The following is an 8,121-nucleotide window of genomic DNA, read 5'->3' as shown; positions in this document are numbered from 1 at the left end:
ATTAGCTTCAATAAATGACAATTAACAAGTTCAGAACTTTCAGAATATTGCTGCAGAATCGCATACATGTACCGGTTTTATTTATCACACGAAGATTATTATACAACTATTCAAATTTAATGTCTTTATTACGTTCCTTGGCGGAAGTGAATTTTAACGACAAAGTAATAGTTCATTTTAATTACAAAAAAATTGTTTAAGTTGGCGAAGCAATTTATGGTCTAATTTGTTACATTCAACTTTCTGGTTGGGCTAAGCTGGCTGGTAAAAAGTTGATCTTACATAAGCATACTTACCCAGTTAAACGTATTATCTGCAGAAGTGGTTAAGAACAAAAACGAATATTATATATTCCCCAGAATTTATTGTAAAAATAACAAAGCAAATAAATAAACAGACATTCATTCACACACAAGTCTTTCTCAACACGAAATAAATAAGAGACAATAAATACATAACTATATACAAGAACAATTTTTCGAACGTTACACAAGTAAAAATTTCTAAAGTTTAAACTGGAAGAACATGGATTTTAGTTTGCTAACAGTAAAATGAACAATCTTGGTATAATTCCATTCAGAAAACTATAGATAAGATGAAGTGCAGCTGATAAATTGGAAGTACCAAGACTGTACATACTCCAAGGTAATGTAAAACTATGTAAACACATTTAAAATTAATATAAAACATCAAATACAATAAATAATGCATTTTAAACAGTTAATTACAAATTAATTATTCCTAATTACTTAAACATACCTACATAGCAAAAAATAAAACAGAAGCTGTTTCTAAAACAAAACAACTTAAAAAAAAAGAACATAAATTAGAGTAGTGGAAAAAGTAGGTGATTACTAATAATTAAAATTATTAACTATAGAAAGTTAAAAGATACATTATTGAAGAAGTAAAAGGAAAGCGGTTGAATATACAATAAAAGAAGTCCGTAAAACATTCTACACCATATAAACCCAATAATGCAATAATTAAAATTGCGGCATTTTCCAATGCAGTTAGATAAAACGACGACCGGAGCCGCACTCCATAAAACCTTCTCGATAATTAAATCAACATAATCCAATAAATGTCGCCGTCGCACGAAACAAAAGTGCTAAAATGTGCGTTTCGTCGTTTATCCAATGGAACGCGGTGAAATTTCCAATTTCACGTGGCGTTTGGGACGCATTAGCGGCGGCAAAAAGCGTATCAAACGCCTCCGATGCGGGATTTCTTTGTGTACGTACGTAAAAGAATAAAGAAAAAAAAGGAGGTTTCTAAAATTCGTCTGCATCATTATAAATTATTAATTGCGGAGCGGCACAAAATAAATTCGGTGAAAGTCGCGATAGGAAATCTGGGGCATGAGCTCAATCTGTTCGGCCCGAGGCAAGTTCAGCAGTCTTCAGGTCCTGTTATTGTATGTGTGTGTGTGGTTCTCTCACTACGAAAATCATTGAACCAAACTCTTCAAGGTTTCACGGGTATCCAGTTATATTAATTTAACGTCGTGAATCACCCGGTGATTTCCTTGCGAATTCGTCGGTTTTTTTTTTGCTTGTTGGTAGATCGTTAGATCGTGGCTAATTAGATTTTGGGGCACATAAATCGTGTGTGTGTGTGTTCTTAATTAAAATTTAGAAGCTCCCCAGGTGGAAAATGGAACACTTATCTGTAATTTACATCTTAATTAAGGCTAATTAATAATTTATAAAGTCGAGTTTAATAAACCCTCGCAACGGAGATTTGGGAGCATCCAAATTTCGAATTAATTTACTGCAAGGATAACCGTTAGAGGAAAGTTATTAACAATATCTCGACGATCTTTCTGCATTCAGTTAATGGCAATCATTAAAAATTGTTGAACCTTGATTGGCACAATGGTACATCAATACAAATAACCTTACATAATGAAAATGACATTGACTTTTTTCCTCGTACTTCCTAATTCGTAACAGGCCGATATACTGGGTGTTTTCAGGCACGACTCGAACCGTGGATTAAGTTATTGATCGTGTTTGTTTATGATTTGTTTCATTGTGTTTACATTTTGAATGGCATATTAAATAAATTAGCAATAAATGAGTCATAACGTACTTGTATTGATTTTTTAGCACTTTTACGATCGATAGGTAAAAGTATTGCATCAAGGTTTAAACGGTCATGTTTTATTTTAAGGACTACTTTTCTTGTTCACGACAAAACATAAGTACAAAAAAAGTATGAAACCCAACATTTTTTTACGTCAGGCTTATTGCGAACTTGTTATGGTAATAAAAAGAACTATTTCAATAATACATAATAATGAGCATGAATTACACTTATTCGATGATGTAACTGTGATCGTGTGCATAAATCTACTGAGCAATACCTGCCAGACTGCTTCTCTGTCTGAATCCCTTGCTGCCGTCCGGCCCTTTGGGCATCCTCAGCACGTTCTCGCCGGTTTGAAAGGCGGCGCTGTTGCTCCTGCTCCTGGGGTTGCTGTACTCGGACGACTGGCTGCCCGACGAGAACCTCCTGCTGAAGCTGTCGGTGCTGGACATGCTGCACGCGCTCATCCTCCTGGGCAAAAACAGGCTCGAGTCGCTGGAGTCTCTGCTGCCGTAAGACAGACGTCTCGGCATGTAGATGAAATTGGCCTCGGTGCTGGAGGCTGACAATCTTCTCTGCAGCCATGCGGCCGGCTCGATGTATCTGGATGGGAAATGGGCCGAAGAGCCACGGCGCATTTTGTTCCTGGGATCGAACTTTTTCATGTCCTCAGCTTCTGAGCTGCTCTGACAGGACGTGATGTACTCGGAGGACTCGTTCAGGTTCTTGTGCTGGCTGTTGTTGTTGTTGTTGTTGTTATTGTTGTTGTTGTTGTTGTTGGCCTTCTTGTTGTTAGCCTTCTTCTTCCTCTCTGGATGCGGGACGTTGTTGAGTTCGTGCACTTTCATACCTTCCACGGTAGTCTGCATCTGCATGGCGTTCCTCGCCGATTCGGAGTTGACGAATTCGACCAAGGCGCACACCATACCGGCCAAAGAAGGGTTCTTGTTGATGAACTGTCTGACGTCGGCCGGTACGGGGTTGCCGGGTCTCAGGATGCGGATGAGGGCGATCTCGCCGCAAGACCTGAACAACTCGGCCACGTTCTCTATGGTCGGCTTTTCGATGGGCATGTGCACGGCCACCACGGTCCTCGACGGGGTGGTTTCGTCGTACTGTGGCAGGGGATCGAGCCTACGCAGCTTCGTGCCGGCTTCGTTGATCTCCAATTTGGTGGACCTTTGCAGGGCGTGGGCCACCACTCTCCAGTCCTTGGTCAAGTGCTTGACTCTCTTGAAGCTGGAGATCAGCTTGAGGGACACGTAGCCCTCCTTGTTTCGCTTGACGTGTTTTAGGAGGAAGGCGTCCTTGGTGATGTTGGCGTCGGAGAAGTAGAATTCGACTTGTTGCACTATTTTGTCGGCCAGCTCTTCGGACGGTGGCGTGAACGGGGGCTCGGTAACTTCGGGGGTCACCTCGCAGCCTGAATCCTTGCCGCCACCCTGGGAGCCGGTGTCGGAGGAGCTGTCGGACAGATCGGCCATGTGGGCGCCCTCGTCCTCGTTCTCCTGCGGCGTCTCCGTCTTCGGGGTGTCGAACGACAGAGACACGTCGCTGTCGATGGACGAGATGCTGTCCCTCGTCTCCAACATTTTGGCGCTGAGTTCCGGCGTCATGTCTTTCGTTTCGATGTCGGCTTCGTTGATGGTGTCTTGCACTGGAGCGGGCATTTTGACGAAACTTATACAACTAATATCACAAATGTTATCACTAAAAATTTTCAGTCTTACTTTAAGGCACAAATCACTTGAATTTAGTTTAAAAAAAAAGATATATGGACGGAACAAATCGATGAACTATTTTTTTCTAAGATGGTACGCGTGTGAAAAACTGGGTCACACGTGTCGGTCAATTGCTACTGCCACAATACCTTGCAACCTAGCTTAGAGCATACTAAAGTCGCAGCGGCAGCGGACGCCGGTTATATAGAAGTCGCGGGCTTCGCCCCACCTTCCACCTAGAAGATAGCGTATCGCCGTGCCTTACTATATGTAAAATCGGGTGCTCCGGTGTCTTTTCACCTTTCGGAGTGTCACGGTCGTGGGTCTGACCTACCTCAACCGAACCGTGTTGTTTGTTGGCGCTGTGATTTGTATCGCGACTTTTCTGGTCGAGAACCCATTTTTTTTCGTATGTTGATCTGACGTGCGTTTGATTTGTTTACTCCAGTTATTTGGCATGTTCAGTGATTGATGGCTTTGGAATACTTGGCTGGTTGTTTCTTTTTTTGTGAGTTGTTATTAACAAATCAACAGTCACTTTGTAAACATTTGGCTGAGCTCATGCCGACTGGCTGACTGGCTGGAAAATTTCAATAATAGTGATTATAAAAGTAAACAAAAACAGGATTTAGAAAATTTTATTGCTTTATAAGAAAAGATAAAAAATGCTTTTAAAATTTTTATATAAAAGTCTAATTGTGCCAATTCGGTAATAAATACAATAACAAATAAATGATAAGTAAATAATAAATATTTGTAATCAGTTTTGATAATTCTCGATAAAATTCACAGTAATAAGTAGTAGTATTAGTAGTAAGTAGTATTATTCACGACTTCACATTAAAACTAGATTAAAGTTTTATTGCGGGAAAAAATTGGAACAAACATAAACAAATTGTCAATATTACTGTGCCATACAAAATTTCAATATAAGCTGTTTTGAATAATAAACTTCCACAAATATTTTATTTTAATAGGATAGTTTTCAATTTTAAATATAATATTTAAAAAATATAATAAAGGAACCACATTAATTCAAATTCTCAATCTATTGCCATAACGTCATTCTCATTTCATTTGTTTATAATTTTTTTCTAAAGTAATTTCAGACAATGAAGTTGTGCCATCTCAACCAAGAAACTAGAGATTTAGAGTGGAATCTAGTTCTTAGGAAGATTTCATATCACAATATGTATTTTAAACTATAGTTAATTGAATTCATCATTACATGTTGAGTGGAGTCCACACCAAAGGAAGATTTCAGACCATAATTTATATTTTAAGCAATAGTTGAACTCCACAAATCAGAGCTTTAATCTGAATCTATATCTGTTGCCACAAAGTAACTGTTTTCAGTTAGTTGTAGTTCACCTTTATCTTCATTTTTACATTAAAAGATGAAGTGATCTCATCTTCCTGATTAAACTGTGCAGGTTATTTAAGTTGGATGGGTTCTGGTTGTATATATTGGACCCGAAATTTATCTTCCAATTGTGAGACATGTATGTAATCCTCCAAGCTATTTTAATTATCAGTCTACTTCTTTTTTATTATTAAAAAATGAACAAGTACTAAATGATCTTTCAATTTACCAGACAAAGGGATTGTACCATACAATGGTCTCCATCTAGAAATTAGAGATGAAGAGTGGATTCCATTTCAAAGGAAGATTTTAGACTATAATTTATATTTTGAATAATAGTTAGTTTAATTAGTCATTTTATGTTCCAGAGACAACTTTCAAACTGCTACTTTATATATGAACTCCATTTTGAGTAAGGTTTGTAGCCTATATTAAATCAATACTTGATTCTGAATCTATATCTATTGCCACAACGTCATTATTTTCAGTTAGTTGTATTTCACCTTTATCTTCGTTTTTTACATCAAAAGAGGAAGTGTTCTTATCTTCCTGATAAGCAGATTATTTAAGTTAGATGAGTTATGCTTATTACTCCAATAAATTGAACCAGAAATTAACCTTCCAATCCAACTGGAACGACTAAAATTTCTATAGGAAATTCAGACAATGGGATTGTACCATACCATCATCTCCATCAAGATATTTGAGAACAATAGTCAGCTAAATTAATAATTACATGTTCCAGAGAAACAACTTTCAGCTGATACTTTATGTATGAACTCCATTTTGAGTAAGGTTTGAACCCTATATTAAACCAGAGTTTGAATCTACATCTATTGGCACAACATTATTGATTTCAGTTAGTTATAGTTTATCTTTATTTTCTTTTTTTTTCACATCACTCATCTTCCTGATAAAACTGTATAGATTATTTAAGTTAGATGAGTTCTGGTTGTTGTTCCAATATATTAATCTTTCCTTTAAGTCTTTAAGCTCTTTTAGTTGTTAGTCTATTTTTTTCTTTATTTATTAATAAATGAAAGAGTGCTAAATGATCTTTTAAATTTTGCCATCGAAACTGGAGCATCTAAAATTTTACAGCAATGTGAGACAATGATGTTGTACCATAGAATCCTCCCCACCAAGAAACTATAAATTTAGAGTGGATTCCATACCTAAAGAAGTTTTTAAACCATAATTTGTATTTTGAACAATAATTTGCTAAACTAATAACTCCAGAAAATCAACTTTCCTGTCAGCTTCTACTTTACGTATCTATTTGTTGTTTTTGAGTACGGTTTGAACCTTAATTTGATGATCATTACTTATTTTCCAAATTTTACTCCCTTTTCAATCAGAAAAGTTTTCAGCTAAATACTAAGTATTTTTTAATAGCCCTTTGGTACTACCCACTGTTCATCATTGTTAATTATAAAGATTATACGCAAAAACATTATATTTAATTGTTTTTTTATTTTTTTGTACATATAACATATTCAAAATTGTTGAGCATTTAATTCTTTACATGCCATTAAAATTAGGAATGCAAAATACGTAAAAATGTTAGTAAACAACTGCAAATTTTTCATGCTTCTAATCAGTTCAATAGTATATTTAATTAATTGAGATTTTAATTAGACCAATTAACATCTTAAACTTCCTACCTTTCAACAGGATACAGCTTTTTACTTTAAATGCCAAAAATAAGTCAAAAATAACTTTGAACTATATTTTAATTCTTTTTTTATCACCACTAGGAACTGCTTAAAAATAACTTACTTATTTAAATTAGACCTTAAAAGGCAATTTAAATATTTTTATTACAGCAAACACTTTATACATATTCATTCATGACATAAATTTATGATAATCAGAGTAAACATTTTCTTAAAAATGGCGAAGGAGCCAATTCAACTGATCATGAACTACGTTCATTACTTTTACGATTGTGTTACTTAATTGTCAAATAACCAATTGAATGTGTGTAATTTCCTTGTTGATCACTATAAAACGCTACATAACTTTATGCTGTGACGAACCCGGATTTTAACTTTCCAATCCGTTTACAGTGTTGCTTCTATTATAAAAAAATTAACCAATTAAGTAATTCTTAATTTTACTAGTGATTTAACCTTTCAATCAAATGCCTTTTACGAATTGTACACTTGTAAGTGTATGTAAATCGATTGCTTGCCATGCATTTTGACCTTAGCTAATTAACTAATAATAATTGGTCGTGTTGTTTACGAAACCAACAAATTACCCATACAAATAATACATATTCCAGATAAAAATTCTAATTTACCCCACGTGCTAATTAAAATACGGAAAATTAATCACTTCACCCGAAACACTATCTGGCGACTGGATTGTAAATCAAGCGATATGGATGGAACGTCTTATCATATGCGATGAAAGCACCCATTTAATCTATGATGATTTGACGAGCAATTTATAATAACTTATCGCCGCACAATATTAAACCTAATTGTGGGACTGACGAAAACAATCGTGACACGTGCATTCGGATATTTACGTTCAAAATAGCTAATTTTTTTATTTTGAACTAATTATCTTCAACTAACGCCATTAACGAGTTAAATTGTATATTGATTACGACCATTTTAAACGAATTGAATTCGTATTTCACGCCGCATTTCTTATCTACATATGAAAATTATCGATTGTATATTTGATTTTGCAATTATTCATATTGTAAACAACATTATTGTATAATAGTACAATTTGCTACAGTATGAATTAAAATGAGTTTCGTGTTATTTATTCTATGTCAAGATCATTATTTTCATTTTGCACCAGAATCTCAGGTATTATTAACCTGATTTTTTATGCAGATTAATGACAAAAAATTGTTTCATTATTTACGTCTAAAATTATATTTCACATTCTCGCTATTATTATGGAAAATATTGTTTCTTACAGACT

At 35.3% G+C, this 8,121-nt stretch overlaps 1 protein-coding gene across 1 annotated transcript; it reads right to left on the bottom strand.

The window, feature by feature from the left end:
* Nucleotides 1–344: 344 nt before the first annotated feature.
* Nucleotides 345–3,967, bottom strand: LOC109605171 (la-related protein 6). The gene has a single exon (XM_020021744.2). It carries the CDS (start codon nt 3,759–3,761, stop codon nt 2,355–2,357), a length of 1,407 nt encoding a protein of 468 aa, XP_019877303.1. The 5' UTR covers nt 3,762–3,967; the 3' UTR covers nt 345–2,354.
* Nucleotides 3,968–8,121: the final 4,154 nt, after the last annotated feature.

Source organism: Aethina tumida, chromosome 1 (genome assembly GCF_024364675.1).
Source record: "Aethina tumida isolate Nest 87 chromosome 1, icAetTumi1.1, whole genome shotgun sequence".
Classification (NCBI taxonomy): domain Eukaryota; kingdom Metazoa; phylum Arthropoda; class Insecta; order Coleoptera; family Nitidulidae; genus Aethina; species Aethina tumida.
The sequence above is the reverse complement of the archived record's forward strand: the minus strand, read 5'-3'. Positions and strand labels throughout refer to the sequence as shown.